The 14,971-nt window shown below is 45.1% G+C and overlaps 1 protein-coding gene across 7 annotated transcripts in view; it reads right to left on the bottom strand.

Moving 5' to 3' along the window:
* ADGRF5 (adhesion G protein-coupled receptor F5) overlaps window positions 1–14,971 on the bottom strand; it is a 108,988-nt gene that overhangs the window by 30,045 nt on the left and 63,972 nt on the right. For 5 of the 7 annotated variants that reach the window (XM_067752753.1, XM_067752750.1, XM_067752747.1 and 2 more), the window contains exons 4-8: window positions 7,138–7,308; window positions 4,630–4,806; window positions 4,389–4,498; window positions 2,439–2,497; window positions 1,438–1,580 (exon numbers count right to left, since the gene is read on the bottom strand). In XM_067752753.1, coding sequence (XP_067608854.1) covers window positions 1,438–1,580; window positions 2,439–2,497; window positions 4,389–4,498; window positions 4,630–4,806; window positions 7,138–7,308 — 660 coding nt within the window. The remainder of the gene's footprint in view (window positions 1–1,437; window positions 1,581–2,438; window positions 2,498–4,388; window positions 4,499–4,629; window positions 4,807–7,137; window positions 7,309–14,971) is intronic. The other 2 variants (XM_067752749.1, XM_067752752.1) reach the window with 1 other exon arrangement.

Genomic DNA, 14,971 nt, shown 5'->3' with positions numbered 1-14,971 from the left:
TTCATGGCTCTTTGGAAGAATAAGCCACAGACACTAGAGCACTTCTGTGGTTTTGGACTGACTGTCAGCCACCGGTCAGGAAAACTGCTGGATACTTATTCCTGTAAATGTCTGACTATATTCAGCACAATGGAAATTTGGGGGAAAGAGTCATCATAATTGAAGCTCATGTATGCTAGAGCTTGCTATTCTCCTGTGCCCTCAGAACCATAAAGAAAAAAGTTTTTTCAGGCCAAAGCATCTGCCGGTTGGTGGGATGGCATTAGGGGTGAGGAAGGGGTTGGCGATGCTGGGATTACTTCCATGTGAGTCCGCACCTGGAGGCCACTTATTTCCCTGCGTTGAATTTTTCAGTTTTCATCTATGTGGTTGCTGCCTTATTCATTCTGAATTTTTATCTTGCTGTTTTTCTCTTTCTTATGTTGTAGCACTTTCTTACCGTTGTGTATATCCCTTTCAATATTTTATTTTTAAAAATGATCCAATGTTTAAAAATATTAGCAGCGAATGTAGAGAGAAAGAGTATGGACCTGTTGTAAGGATGGTCTGACTCCTGAGAAGGGGCACTTTTCCTTCCAGCTGTGCCTCAGACAATCCCTTCAGTGCCCCCCCCCCCCCCCCATGGTGAACTGTGTTGTTCCAAAGAGGAGTCACCTTCACTCTGGAACCACGGACCTGAGTTAGACAGAACACCTACCGGCCAGTACCGGTCCACCAAATCTCTGCTCAGTTGGCTCCCCTTTCTATCCCCCAAGTAACAATCGATCCACCCACCTAATTACACAACAGAGCTCAACTCTATACCCCATTTGTAAAATGAGGGAGGACATCTACAATACCAGGACTCTTACCACTGCTACATCTGATCCAAAGCAGTGTTTCTCAAACTTTCCATGCATCAGAATCACCTGGAGGGCTTGCCGAAACAGATTGGCCCAGGTTGGTCTGGGGTGGCCCCAAGAATTTGCTTTTCTAACAAGTACCAAGATGCTGCTGATGCTGCTGGTCTGGGGGTCACACTTTGAGAACTACTGCTCTAAAGTAACAACGGTCCCCCTAGTCAATATCAATGCATTTCATGAATATCCCCCACTTCCACCACCACCACGTTAGTTCTACTTTTTTGGATGTTTTGGGTCTGTTAATTTAAAAAAAATCCATAAACCCAGATGGCTCTGTGGCCCCCTTGTAAAAATCTCTCCCTCCTGGGAACCCCCCCCCCACTTCCCCAGTCACAGCGATATTAGCAGCGTAAGGAGGCTCTGAACAGGCCTAAGATGGGGAGAAGGTACCAAAACTCTATGCCAGGAACTGGAGAGTCTCTCTCCACGGAGGGCACTGTAATGTGATTTCCCAGATTTAAGCATCATGATAAATGCCGTTACCATATCTAAGTAGAATCTACACATTGGAGAAATGTAGCGATGTTCTACTTACTGCTGTAAGTAACCTGGAAGGAACTGCTGTCCATCTTGTAGGTCTGACTGAGGTTCTGTGTTACTTGCTCGTTTGCTTTGCGCATTAATTCAGGTGACGCTGCTGTTGTAGTGACTTCATACACCACAACCACACTTCCAGGCCTGGATGGAGACCACTCAGTTCAGTAAAGCAGTAAGTGATCTGGAAGAGTCTAGATCCTTATGGTTTATTTGCATAAGAAAACAAAATGGCAGGAAGAGCCTGGGGACTTTATCTTCAAGGGTCCACTGAAATCCAACCTGTTTCTAAGCTCTAGCTGAAAGCCTGAGGCAGGGCTCGAACACTCAAGTGTCTGCAGATGGGTAACATCAATGACTGGAAGAGCCAGATGGGGCAGAGGGAATTGAATCCTACAAATGGGTCAAAGGATATAAGCCACAAGGTAGAGACTGTTGTCACACAGTCTGCTGGCCCAGGTTACCAGCTATGCTGAATATCCAGTGAAGCCAAAATCCTCAACGTTTCTGTAAACATTCTTCATTTTTTAATTGGCAACTAACTTTTTGAAACACTGTGCAAACACACTTAGGGCTGCCCGGTGCCTAACTCCACAGGGGTGCATTCACATGACAGTGTGCAACTCTGTGGCCATGGCTAGCTAGCTAACTTTTTTTAATAAAGGCATCATTGCATGCATGACTTTATTTCATTTTTGTATTTCTGACTTCCCTAGATGGCAAATGTATCCCACATCTTTGTTTGCAAAATTTTTGCGTGCATAGAACGAACACAAGTCTTTTTCTCACCTTCCTTCTAAGTAGGTACATCTCTTAGGAGTGAGCTACTATTCTCAGTATTTCCTTTCACTTTAAGCCCTGGAAATCTGACACTGTCTTCACCTTTACCAAACTGCCCCCACTGGGCATCCCAGATGGTGCCCTTCTAACGGGCTTTTGCTTTTTCACTAACGTTTTGGTATCTGCCATTGGATAAAAATGACCCAGTTATAGCATTCTTACCTGAACTCTGTCACTGTCACCAATTTGAAGCCTGGTAAAATACTGTAACCCTTCCAGAACTGGAAAATAAAGCAAGACAAGTGTCACGGATCAAGGTCCACTGAGAGACGGGTCAACAATTTGAAACAGAGTGAAGAGTGTCTATTTCTTATCACCCTGGGTAAAATGCTCTCCTGTATATTTTGTTAGCGCCAGCACCGGCGATCTTTGAAGAAGTGATTCCTCTCTACCTAGGTCACTCTGGGTTCTCCAGGAAGCAAACACCAGAGTAAGTGTGCAAAAAGTAAATGTGCAAGAGTAATGTGCCAAAAATTTACTTAGGGAAATGCCTAGGGGAAAATAATGGGAAGGCAGTGGGGAAGACAGGGAGAGCCATCAGACCCGAGTGAAACTGTGCAGGAGAGGCTGGATGAAATCATCCTAGACTGAGCCTGGGAAGGTTCAGTACAGCCTTCAAAGGAGTCCCACGTGTGCTAGACAGACCCGCCCTGCTCATTCACTAGCAGCAGGCAGCCAGCTCTGCCATGCGGCAGCAGCCGGGCCCTCAATCAATTGCATTTCCTGTAGTTGGAAATCTTCGAGGTGCCTTCTTGCAGTTGCCACACTGCCGGACCGGATCCCTCACTTAACATATCACAGCTCTGGTTGAGCCAATGTGGTTTTTACTGATGTTTTTACTTCATTTTGTTTTCTCTGAATTCCAACCCCACAGGAAATTCAATTTGAATCAAGTCATATTTACAGAGCGGATGCCGTGTGCAAAGTGCTGTGTTAAGTAGCTGGATGGGTGGGATCCAAAGGTTAATATGTAACTCTCCTTTTTTCCTCAAAAGTGTATAATTTAGTGTATCACGTGTGTGCGTGAGGAGGATTCTCATGCTGTGCAGAACTATTACATGTCGGATATGCAAATCAGATATCCTACAGCTCATCTGTATCCGAGTTTCATCATGGCGCCCATGAACAATGGTAATATTTGACTGGGTAAACAGGAGGCCGCTCCTGGCTTGAGGCAGAGGGTTGGCTGCCCAGAGGGTTAAGGGGAGTCATTACCTCAGCCCACCTGTGGCAATTTGTACCACACCAGTTGAGAAGCTCTATTCCAAATGAACTGACTCAGCAAAGCATTTAGGTTTAGATGAATTAATCCAATGTAAAGCACTTAGAATAGTGTCTGGCCCACAGTTTACAATGAGAGAATATCCTCTTTTTTTGCATGAGTAAATTTACATATGTATACAGTCTTTTTCATATTCTTTTCCATTATGGTTTATCACAGGATATTGAATATAGTTCCCTGTGCTATACAGTAGGACCTTGTTGTTTATCCATTCTATATATAATAGTTTGCATCTGCTCATCCCAAACTCCCAATCCATCCTGCCCCTTCCCCCACTCCCCCTGGGCAACCACAAGTTTGTTCTCTATGTCTATGAGTCTGTTTCTGTTATGTGGAATCTACAATATGACACAAATGAACCTATCTACGTGAGTAAATTTAAATCTGCCTTACGTGTGAATGCCTTGGGACCTGCAGTGTAGAGTGGTGTGGAATCCTCTGTGCCAGACTTGGGCTGGTCTGCACAAAAGATATTAGGGGTTTCACCCATGTGATGTGCGAAGATGAATAGAAATGCACCATCTGGTGCTTCTAGACCAGGTTCTTGGACCTTTTAGTAGGTTTCTGTGAGTTGATGCTGCCAAATTTTATGTGAATCAATTCTATCCTGGGAGGAAGTTCCACCTATAGGTCAAGATGATGTCCCGTCATCCCCTGAACACTGTCTGATTTGAGCGCTTCTTAATTCATCGTCCCAGAGGTATAGAAATAATTTCAACATTCACATTCATAAATTCTGACAGATTCAAGCAAACGACCCACTATAAATGCAACAGATTCAGTTCAGCTCAGAGTTTGTTGGTTCAGAGCCTCCTGGGACCAAAACTCACCGCTGTTTCCAAGTCAGTCTTGTAGGACCTATAGAGGGCAGAGGAAGAGTTCTTGAGTTCTTCTTGAAAGCCCACATTGAGTCTGACCGACATTCGCAGGGTAATATCTGCTGAAGAACACAGGGCAATATTTTTAAAATCCCATGTCAGCATCTGAGTACACACAGGACAGAGAAGCATCTGGTTGAGTTGATATCAAATAGCCACTCAACAAACAAACATTCAGTGAGCAGTTACTTACCTCCCTGGAGCTGGCAAAAAGGTCCCTTGGGAGGCAGTCCCTTAAGGAGACTGCAATGATGCCCTGAAGGGGAGCCATCATGCCCTTGACAAGTGAGATTGTGGAGGCACTTTTCCTGAGGCCACTTATAGCCTTTCTCACAGGAGCACCAGATTTCATTTCCAGTAGGTCTGCAGACTGCCATCAACCAGAACAATGAGGAGAGAAAAGGTAGTTACCGCTTTTGTGTTTATAGAGGTCAAGTATTTATACTTGTAGGAAGCGCTAACTCCACTTCATATTGCCCTTCTGGGAAGTTCAGTAGTTCTGCATGAGATTCTCATGATTCCCGTACATGTCACCTTGCTGTTAGGCACGGCCATCTAAAAGATGACAGCTCTGACCATCCCAGGGGCTGCCTACAATGATAAAGTGCTCAACAGATTCCCGGACTAGAGGGTATGGCAGCCAGCCTCCAAGATGGCACGACCCATCCCCGCCTCTGGGTACTCACACCCTTTTATAACTCCCTCTCATGTTGTACTAGGGCTGGTCTGTGTGACCGAGAGAATATAGAAAGACGTGGTGGTGCATCGCTTCTGAGGTTAGGTTATAAAAGACAGTGTGGCTTCCCTCTTGGTTATACTCTCTCGCTCTCTCTCTCTCTGATCACTTGCTCTGGGGGAAGCCAGCTGCATTGCATGAGGACACGTCATGGAGAGGCCCACATGATTAGGAAGTGAGGTCTCTAGCCAATAGCTAGTGAGGAGCTGAGGGCTGCCAACAACCGCATGCGTGAGCCTGAAAGTGGGTTTTCCAGGCTCAGCTGAGCCTTCAGATGATTGCAACTCCGGCTGACGGCTTGACTACCACCTCATGAGAGACCCCAGGGCCAGTGCTATCCAGCTAAGCTCTTCCTGGATTTTTGGCCCTCAGAAACTGTGTGACGTAATAAACATTTGTAGCTTTTTGTTTGTTTTGGTTTGGTTTTTTTTTTTCGGCCATGCTGTGCGGCTTGTGGGATCTTTGTTTCCCAACCTGGGATCAAATCCGGGGCCTCGGCAGTGAAAGCGCAGGGTCCTAATCACTGGATCGCCAGGGAATTCCGAGTTTGTTGTTTTAAGATGCTAAGTTTGGGGGTAACTCATTATGCAGCAATAGATAACAAATGTAGAGTATAAGGAAAAATTCTAAACTTGTGCCTTTTACATTTCAAGTCAAATGTGAACAGCCCAAACAGACTCCAATCCCATTAAAAACTGACACTGAAAAATGCTCTGAAAACAGAGGGCTTGGAATTTATGTCTAAAACTGAACTAAAGCCACGTCACTGTGAGCTGTTTGTTCTGCGGGTGGGCATCTAGGCAAAGGCCCACAGAGTGACCACCCAAAGGAAAGCCGTCAAATAACTGTTCCTGAAATAGGAGGGACAACCAAGTCCCCTGGGATCCTTGGACACCGCTTCCGTCCTGTGCTCCAGCAGCAGGAGGGGCTGAAGGAGAAGCAGAAGGAATGGAGGAAATCAAGGCTGCTAGTGAGTGTGGTGAACATTGGCCGGGGATAATTCGAAGGGAGCCAACAAGATCCCCTTTGTCAAAATCTCTCTCCCGCTGACGTGAAAAGCATTTTTTTGGTTGTTTTATTTTTGTTGTTGTTGTTTTTCATTTACTTTTTTTTTTGCTGTACGGGGGCCTCTCACTGCTGTGGCCCCTCCCGTTGCGGAGCACAGGCTCCGGACGCACACGCTCAGCAGCCATGGCTCATGGGCCCAGCCGCTCCGCGGCATGTGGGATCTTCCCGGACCCGGGCACGAACCCGTGTCCCCTGCATCGGCAGGCGGACTCTCAACCACTGCGCCACCAGGGAAGCCCTCATTTACTTATTTTTGAGATGGACGTGGAGGTGATATTAGCAGAACTTTTGACTCCATGTAAGATACAAATGTGCCTTAAGAGGATGGCGGAAGCGACCACCCCTGGACCTACCGCATTTAGGGCTTGACACACATTGGCCATAAAAATCCTCGGTTTTGTGTACTATGATTAAAAATGCCTTTCCGATAACTAATAAGAACCTACTGAATAGCACAGGAAACTCTATTCAATGCTTTGTAATGACCGATATGGAAACAGAATCTAAAAAAAGAGTGGATATATGTGTATGTAGAACTGACTCACTTTGCTGTACAGCGGAAACTAACATTGTAAATCAACTATACTCCAGTTTAAAAAATTTGATTAAAAACATGCCTTTCTTGAAAGGATCATAAGATAAGCTGTTGGAAGAGTGGGTAGGGGAGGCACAGGAAGAGGGGAACGGAGAAAATTTGGGGTGCTTAGATATGAGTATCATGGTCAGTAAGTCTAATCTTCCTTACCCAGCCATCCCATTACCTCCTCTCTGAGGTCAACTCTCCCCAGGCTACCCCCCTCCACACCCCACATCCCCCTCTAACAGGAAGGGGCTCAAAGCAACATTTCTCCTGATTGGCCCAATCCTCCTATTTCAAGCAATGGGTCTTTTACTCACCTGTTGTCACCTCGATGCTCAAAATGCTGGTAGCTGGGTCAGTGTCATCCCCTTGAACTGGAAAACTGAGGCTTTTCAAGTAAGCTTTGCTAGGCTCCAGGAAGGAGGCATCTTCAAAACTGACCTCAACATTGACAGTGAACTCTTGGGCTGCAGGACTGCTCACGGCAACTGGAACGAAAGCACATGAAGGCTGTGAGAACTCACTGTGGTGGGCAGAGAGAGAACGTGATGGACCTTTCAGCGCTTAAAGCCAATGACGTTTTAATTAGGTGGTTGGGATGAACAGACGCACGCTACTATATATAAGATAGATAACCAACAAGGACCTACTGCATAGCACAGGGAACTCTGCTCAGTGTTCTGTGACAACCTATAGGGGAAATGAATCTGAAAAAGAATAGAGATATATGTACGTGTATAACTGAATCACTTTGCTGTACACCTGAAACTAACGCAGCACTGTAAATCAACTAGATTCCAATATAAAATAAAAAGCAGAAGTTTCTTGGGAATCCCCTGGGGTCCAGTGGTTAGGGCTCCACGCTTCCACTGTGGGGGGCATGGGTTCGATGCCTGGTCGGGGAACTAAGATCCCGCATGCCGTGTGGTGCAGTTAAATAAATAAATAAATATAAAAATTAAAATTAAAAAAAAAAACTAATGACGGGGACATGTGGATGCTGGACACATCACCCTTTAAGAATTTCTAATGAACTTTTTTAGAGAAAAAGAAGTTTGTTTACTGATCACCACCAAGCCCTCCCTCCATGATTCTTCCTCTCTACGACTCTGCTATATTAGAGGAGAAAGGAAACAGATCTAGCTCGTATCAGCGCTGTGGTCTCTGGCCATTTGAGAGCTTCACAGGCCAAGCTGAGGACTTGTCCATCCTCTCCATTCCCACACCCCCCTTGGTGTCCAAGGCCAAGGGTGACTGTGTGGAAAACGGACTCGAATGGGACACGAATAGAAAAAGGGAGACCCGGCAGGGAGGCCTGGCAACCATCTAGACAATAAAAGCCACGGTCCTGACTCACCAGCATGAGTCAGTATGTTTCTGACACCAGTCAGTGGTCATGCATGTATTTTGAGAGCTGAAGGACGCACTCACGGCCTGAAGACCTCTGGGAAGAGTCATGTAGTTAATTCCCTTTGTTCTTAGCCTGTGTGCAAAGCTTGGGCTCTTTGTTCTTACTCTGTATCTCTGGTGTTCAGCACATGCTAGGTACTCAACAAAAGCAAAATTGGCAAATTGGAAATTAAAATAAAAGAGATCTTCAGCAATTCATTGTTCTTCCAAATTGTCTCAAGACGGGTTGCCTGGCTGGCATTCTAGATGAGTCTGTTTCCCAATCCAGGCAAGCCAGACAATAGATCTATTGGAATGTTCCTGCATAATTACCACTATTACATCATGTCTGGGCTGTTGGTTGTAAGTTCTCAAGGGCAGAAACGGCTTCTTTTACTTCTCATGGCCGTACCCACTCCATCTGGCATGCAGCCCAGCACATAATAAATTCATGTCCAATCAATTCTTGATAAACCTGTGATTTCTGAGTTGAATCACAGATTCACCTTTCTGTCATGGCCAGAATCTTTGGCTCATTCCTGGTTGAAATATATAACTGGAGCAGAAGCCATGGGCTTGGTTAGTAGCTAATGACGAACCTTCAAAAAATAGGAGAATTTTTAATACTGATGCCTTGAGAAGACAAGTTGTGGCTTATTTTATCCTGTCAGTTAAATAAGGAAAAGATTAGTGAATACCTGCAAGCCTTTTACTTTAAAATATAAGTAAAATCTGGAAGTACGATACATATATATACATATATGTATATATATAAAACCATAACATTAAAGTTCTATGTTTGTTTTCTAAAATGACAAAGAATTTCCCCCATAATATCACAAGATTTGTTTTAAATATTCCAAGGATTATTTATGAGAAACACTAAAATGGAGTACGTTTGCTATGGGAAACTCCAACTGATAAATGTTTATTGTAGAAAATGGTAATATTTGTCCACTTACAGCTGTAAACTATGTTTGTCTAGGAGTTTGGTTTTACTTATCAACCTTGTTGAGAATTATTTCATTTTGGCATCCTTCAACTTGCTGTCATTAACTCAAACTGTAAAAAATATCTGTGCACATTTTCTTAAAATTTGGAATGCATCTTGCGGTATGTTTCCTCCTTATAAAAATGTATTTACAAGTAGAACACGGTGACTTTTAAAACCCAGTGCGGAATCTCAGTTTGTCACGATATTATGGCATTGCTTGAAATTTCCTGTTTTCTTTCTGATTTGCAAACGGTTCTGTGATGCAGACAAGCTTCCTGGAAGGACTGCTAATCTTAATCTGAGTGATCCTAACCCTAGACATAGTATGTGGCCTGCTGGGAACATCTGCAAGAAGGGCGGCTGCATGGTATTTACAAGCTCTGTTTTAGAGCACATTCTTTTTCCTGAAAAGTAATGCAGCAATGTTTATACCCTCCGGAGGATTCAGAAGCTCCAGGATCCTCTTTGCTGTGGTCAGTCTACTCTCCTGCCAGGAATGAATGTAAACAGGATTTCCTGGACGGCAGCTGCTTTTGAGATGAGTGAGGTCAGTAACAATCCCGTATCACCCACTCCATCACCTGCATTATTGCCTCCCAGGGTCTGATCCCAGCATGATTTCCATGCCTGCCTGAGGGTCGTGAGTATCACCCATCCCTGAGCCCACCTCTTTCTGCTCTTTACAGATGTAATTGGAGAACGAGCATGTGCCTGAAAAGCACATGGTGCTTCCTGGATGTCACCATTCCCCACTGAAGCCAAGGTAGTTCTTCCGCTGAGGTCCTACAAGGAGCTGAGCCAAAAGCTTAAAATACGACTAAGAGGACAGTTCCTGTGACTTGAGCGAGTTCTAGTCTATGGCGTTTGTGCAAATATGAATTGAAGCACCAGCCTATAAGGCCCCCTTCCCCTCAGCCACCTTTTATGTTCTTGACAACTTCTAAGGGGGGTTCAGAGTAACCCTCAGCCTGAGCATCAGTCCTCTATAGAGACTGATAAGGATGGGAAACATTTACTAGAGAGAGAAATGTCTTCTTGAAAATGGTCAATTCTTCAAAAGAGGCTCGAAAACACCATACTAACTCAGAAGGCTACAGGTCTGCCCTTGGCGATCATCTATTCCCGTGGTCCCCGCTCCTGACTGATGATATCCACACATAGGGATTCTACACGCACACATACTGTGGGGCCTCGACCCAGGTGAGTCAAAGTAGAATATTTATAAGTTAGTCCCGGAAATCTCTGCTTTTAGGCATGAGAAAAATGATTCCCCCAAAGAGTAAACGACTTTCCCCAGCTTCTGCTGCTTGTTGGTGGTGTCCACAGGACCAGAACTTGGATCTCTGGACTTCTAGCACGGGGTTCTTTCCATTACCTCACTCTGACAGTGTGACTGGTAGAATCATTTCTCCCTTAATGGTGCCACGTGTTCCTCAGGAAAAGAGAATAAAGGATGTTTTGGAGGTGGGGTGGGCGTGCAGTAATTAATAACTTCAAAGATAGAGATAGCTTGGCTGGACCTACCAGCGACCATTGGCTTGGCCCTGAACCCAAAGCATCCTGGTGTTACGGGCAAGCAGAACACAGAAACACCACTGGGCCTCCAGTCCCTGTAATGCCCAGGAAGAGCATCTGATTAACGGAAGAAGCCCAGATGCTCAGGATTAGTATGACTTGTGTAGGGTGGGGTCAGGGGCCCAAGATTTGGGGTCGAAAGGCCACGCCCTGTCCGCCTCACCTCCTCCAAACCTGAGGACTTCAGAGCTTCGGAAAGTGATGCTGGTGGGCTTGCCCCAGGCTACAAGGGACCCAGGAGGAACAGGAAGGTTCCTCCCACTCTGTGTATTTTAGAGGCCCTTCCATGCTTCTCTGCTGCCCCTGGACCACCTGATTCCAGACAGTTCAATGTGTTCGCTTCGCCTCGGGCTCCTTCGCCCTGGTGTTGTTTGTCTGAGTTCTTCTGACTCACCGATGCCCCAGTGGAAGGTAGCACATTCCAGGGGTCATCAGTGTCACAGACGCAGGCTTATCCCTGGCCTGGGAGGCACAAACCAACCAGGATTTCCCCTCTCCTTTCCCATTAATCAGTGCCCGCACTTATCTTATAGAGACATTTCTGGAAAGTTGGCCACAAACTGTGACAAGCAGTTCTGGGTCTTCATCACAGCTGTTTAAGCAAACAAGACTATTTTTGCCTGGCCACTCTACTGGTAATTACAGCTTCTCAGAAGTCGGGGCCTAAATCAATGTATAAATGAACCTCTCCCCTGCAAGAGAGTGGGGCCTGCTGACATCGCTCAGGAGAAACGAGGTTCGTGTGGTTTTCTCTTGACCAAAGGGGCCCATGCTTCCTTATCACTGAAGATTTAGATTTGTTTCTCCCCCTTAGTCCTGTAGCAGGTAAATATTAAAAGCTACCTGCTCTGCTTTTTTTCTTGACATGTTCTCGTAGGTACCAATTTGGCAGCATCATCTGGGTCTGCTGTACCTTTGTCAGGAGAGAGTCAAAGATCCTGTCCTCCCTTTAGGTTTTGAAAGGTTTGTTCACACTATGGCTATGGTCTGGGGGGCAGGCATGGATGGGGGAGAGGGAGGGCAGCACTGTGGCATAAAACAATGGGCTGTGAGGCCTGGAGAAAAGAATCAATTCTACTAGCTCATCATACACCCAAATCATCAAAGTCAGCCCCACGTAAAGTGATGCTAGAGCCCCTCACTCAACAAATCTGCCCCGAGAATCACAGCTGCGTAAACTTCCTCTAAATGTGGTTAGCGAGAACACAGTTTCCTTCTGCAATACATGCGTAAGAAAAAGCCCCAGGCCATCAAGAATCTCCTTGTACTCCCTCTGCCTGGAGCTCCCTCCTCCCTCCCTTCTTCTGTCCCATTTCTGCTCCTCCTTTCATGCCTCAACCTCAATCAATTCTTTCCTGGTCACTCTCTGAGCCTGTGTGTGCTCAGTGACCTGAGGACTCACAGAATCAAGGCATCGTGAAGTTGAGTATTTTGAAGATCATCTTGGGTAACCACTCATCAGATGCCGTGATTCCCCCTATAAACGCTCCTGCCAGGTGCTTATTCAGATTGGCTTAAATACCTTGCATGACATGAAACTCACCTCCACATAAGACGGTCCAACCCACCTTTAGTTAGTTCTGTTAGAAACTTACATTTAGCCCAGACCTATCTCTCTGTAGCTCCTACCATTTTCCAGCCAGTAGCTTTGCCTTTTTCAGGCTCCCAATACGGGATGACTCTGCTTTTGATATTTACAGAATTCGAATTTAACTTAGGGTGCGTGCATATCCTATCCTTACAACCAGATTAAAAGTTGATAGCAGCAGTCAGCATGTTTTATGTTCTTTGTGCCCGATAGGTGCTTAATAAATGTATACTAATTCAATATTAAAAACACTTCTTTGCTAAAAAAAAAAAAATCATGGCACGGAATCTCATAGGCAAGATCCAGAAAGTCATGTTGAAAACTCTGACTGCTAACTATGAGCTAGGACTCGGAGCCTAGAGAGTTGGGGTAAATGCCCTCTCACCTGGGAGGCTACTGAACCCCTGTGAGCCAGGCTTTGCTCATCTGTAAGTCAGGAGCACTATTTTCTCTGCAGAATTTGTTGTTAAGGAGTTGGGGTATGAAGACCCCTAGCAAATTGCCTAGCATATAATAGCCATTCTGAAACAGCGTGTAGAAATAATAATACTGATCATAATAAGTGTACGGATTAACATCTATGCAGCCATCTGCTGGTTTAGGTCAACTAAACCTAGTTCTCTTCCAATCAGTTCTCACTTTTGAGTCAGGTAAGCAAAAAAAAAAAAAAAAAAAACCCACCAGGCAGAGAGAACCAGCCTTCTCTTCTTACTTTGCCACCACTACTGCCTGCTCAGAGCACAAAATGCCACAAGTTATCATAAGAAAGATTAAAGCCAGGAAAATCCCCAAATGTGTTTCTCAACCTGGAGAATGCACAGCATTTCCTGAACACAGATCAAAAGGAGACAGCACAGCCGGCGGGGCTGCAGGTCTGCAGAAAGGTCAGGATTTCCGAGCTGGCAGCTGGCAACCCAATCTGGTAGGAACCTTGCTCTCACTGGATCTGTGAAGATGTATAGTGCCTCCAGCTCGGGCTTAGGACACCCTGGGTCTCCCTTTCTTCCTTTTGAAACCAAAGAAGCACCAGTGGGGACTCTTCAGCCCAGGACCCAAGACACATTCCCAGTTAAGCTCAGAAATCTGACATGGGGAACTTCATAATTGATGCTGAGGACACATTTGCGTTACTTCCAACCTAAGAAGCCTCTTTTTAGAAAAAAAAACCTTTAAAATCAGTCCATCCCGGCACTTTATTTATTTTTGGCCGCACGCATGCAGGATCTTAATTCTCCAACCAGGGATCGAATCCGTGCCCCCTGCAGTGGAAGCACGGAGCCTTAACCACTGGACCCCCAGGGAATTCCCAAGAAACTTCTGCTTTCAGTCCCCTGTGAAGATTGCCCTTAAGACTAAATTTCCCGCTGACTGTTGTACTTCCAAAATAAGATTTTCATTCCAGCTCCGGCTTCTACCCGTGGCCTCCACCTCCCCAGTCACCCGGGTCTGTGCACTCCCAAGTATCATATAAATCATCCCTCCTGTCACCCCCATGTCAAGTCTGTCCCCAAGTCCTTTTGACCCAATTCTCCAAATGTCTCTCACAAGCGTTCGCCATGTTCCTTTCCTAACGTCATTCCAGGCACCAGGGCCGATGACAGTCCACACTGCTGCATCCTTGCTGGTCTCCCGGCACTAACCTCTTCATCTAATTCATTCAACCGTAACCATCTGGCAAATTTTCACTTCAGATGGCTTCTACCAATGCCTTCTCTGTGCCAGCCTCTCGGCTGGTCTAGAATCCACTTCCTGGTGGAATCAGGACAGAATTCTGGAGGCTTTGACGGATGCTTATTTCCCTCTGCTCCCCAAGAGCCACTAACAAGCAGGTTCATACTCTTCTTGCCCCTGGCCTCCGAGTTTTTGGTGAAGGTTTCTCTGTCCCCACAGAGTTTTGAGATAGTTTTCCTAAAATGCTAATATTGTGGCATCCAACCTCCTGCCTTCAGTAGTTCTACAAAACCTTCTCCGTACCAGGTATATTTCAGGCTCTGTCAAATGCAATATTTTTATACATAAGTCCATTAAATTTGTTTTTAATTTTAAAAACCATTAAAACAAACAAAAACATCAAATACCCCCCCAGATAACTATATTAACATTTAAAAAATAAGTACATACTATTATTTAATCTTCTCAACAACCCTGTACAGTAAAAATATATTTGTATATTTGCATGTATGTATATATGTGTGTGTGTGTCTGGATGTGTGTGATATATCAGTGATACATAACATGTGGTAAAGGAAGAAGTCCACAGCTCTGAGAATAAAGGTGAGTATTGATCCTACCTTTAAAGGATCAAACTTTAAAGCTCTATAGAGTTGGTCCAATGCCTCAAAAGGAAATTCCTTCTGAGAATTCTCTTTCTCTTGGAAACTTTGTTTGCCACTTTCTGGCACGAAGCCTCCAGAACACAGACACTTCTGTGTGGCATCTGCTGAATGTAACCTTCCTATTGCTTGCTTTCCTAGTTTTCCTGGAGAGCGATGCTCTTAATTGCAACTTATATTCTGAGCATCTGCGGCATGACCACTTCTTACTTCAGTGATTTTGTACAAGTACCAAGGCCAATCCTTCTTCTGCAGATGACGGGTTGAGTCAT

Source organism: Pseudorca crassidens, chromosome 10, assembly GCF_039906515.1.
Source record: "Pseudorca crassidens isolate mPseCra1 chromosome 10, mPseCra1.hap1, whole genome shotgun sequence".
NCBI lineage: Eukaryota > Metazoa > Chordata > Mammalia > Artiodactyla > Delphinidae > Pseudorca > Pseudorca crassidens.
This window is presented reverse-complemented; position numbering and strand designations above follow the sequence as displayed.